Source organism: Dipodomys ordii, unplaced genomic scaffold (genome assembly GCF_000151885.1).
Source record: "Dipodomys ordii isolate 6190 unplaced genomic scaffold, Dord_2.0 Scaffold74, whole genome shotgun sequence".
Lineage (NCBI taxonomy): Eukaryota > Metazoa > Chordata > Mammalia > Rodentia > Heteromyidae > Dipodomys > Dipodomys ordii.
In genome coordinates, this window is record NW_012267290.1 from 2598968 (window position 1) to 2599969 (window position 1002).

At 66.8% G+C, this 1002-nt stretch overlaps 1 protein-coding gene across 1 annotated transcript in view; it reads left to right on the top strand.

Annotated features, from left to right (window-relative positions):
• The first annotated feature begins 683 nt into the window (after positions 1–683).
• The window catches only part of Fdft1 (farnesyl-diphosphate farnesyltransferase 1), an 18294-nt gene continuing 17975 nt past the window's right edge, over positions 684–1002 (top strand). The window contains exon 1 of the mRNA XM_013024253.1: positions 684–895. Coding sequence (XP_012879707.1) covers positions 797–895 — 99 coding nt within the window. The 5' untranslated portion in view covers positions 684–796. The remainder of the gene's footprint in view (positions 896–1002) is intronic.

Consider the following 1002-nt stretch of genomic DNA (forward strand, 5'->3'; position numbering starts at 1 on the left):
TCCTTTCCCCGGGGGTGGGGTCCAACCTGGGGCCTGCCGGCAAGCACCTGTCAGCCTAGCTCGCCTGGCCGATCGGCAGTTTGGTGGTGGGCCTGGGGTTTAAAGCCTGCTCAGGTGGGCTCTTCTGATTCCCCTCTGTAATCCCAGGTACTCAGAAGCCTGAGCTCGGAGGGTCGGAGTTCGAGGCCAGCCCAGGTTGAGACTCATCGCCAAAAAGGCAGGAAGTAGTGTGGCTCAAGTGGTAAAGCGCTAGCCTGGAGTGGAAAAGCGAAGAGACTGTCCAGGCCCTGGTTCAAGCCCCAGGGCCCGCACTAAATGTGCTCGGATCTCAGCGGACTCCTAACCAGAACCACACGCGGGCTCGCCACCCGTGCCCAGTTGAGCTCTGGAGCTCACGCGACGCTGCCGCCGCGCCCCCGCGACCGGAGGAAAACAAAGCCTGTGCTGGAGGACCAATCGCGTCCGCCGGCCTCTTTCTAGTTCTCCAATGGGCTTCTAGGTTGTGCCTGTCACGCCAGGATCATCCCGCCGCCGATTGGCTGTCGTCTCCCTGGTGCGAGAGGCCCTGGCCAATCAGGGCTCATCACTCCACCCCGCAAGCCCAAGGTAGCCGCGCGATCGCCCGCCGCCGGTTGGGATGGGCGGGAAGTGGGCGGGGTGCCTCCGCGTTGGACCCGCCTCCGCGGCGGCCTGGCCGGCTGCGCCTCTTCCACCTCAGTCTGCCGAACGCGGGCTGCGTCGGTCCAAGTTTCCCAGAGCGGTTCCCTGAGCCCGGCGGCTCCGGCGTCGCCCCGGCATGGAGTTCCTCAAGTGCCTAGGCCACCCCGAGGAGTTCTACAACCTGCTGCGCTTCCGCATGGGGGGCGGGCGCAAGGTGATTCCCAAGATGGACCAGGTGCGTGGAGCATCCCTGTATCCCCGCCGGGCGCCTGGGGGCCGGGGAGGGGGATGGGGGGACGAGGGGGATGACGTGGGGGCAGAGGGGGTGGACGGGGGGCGGAG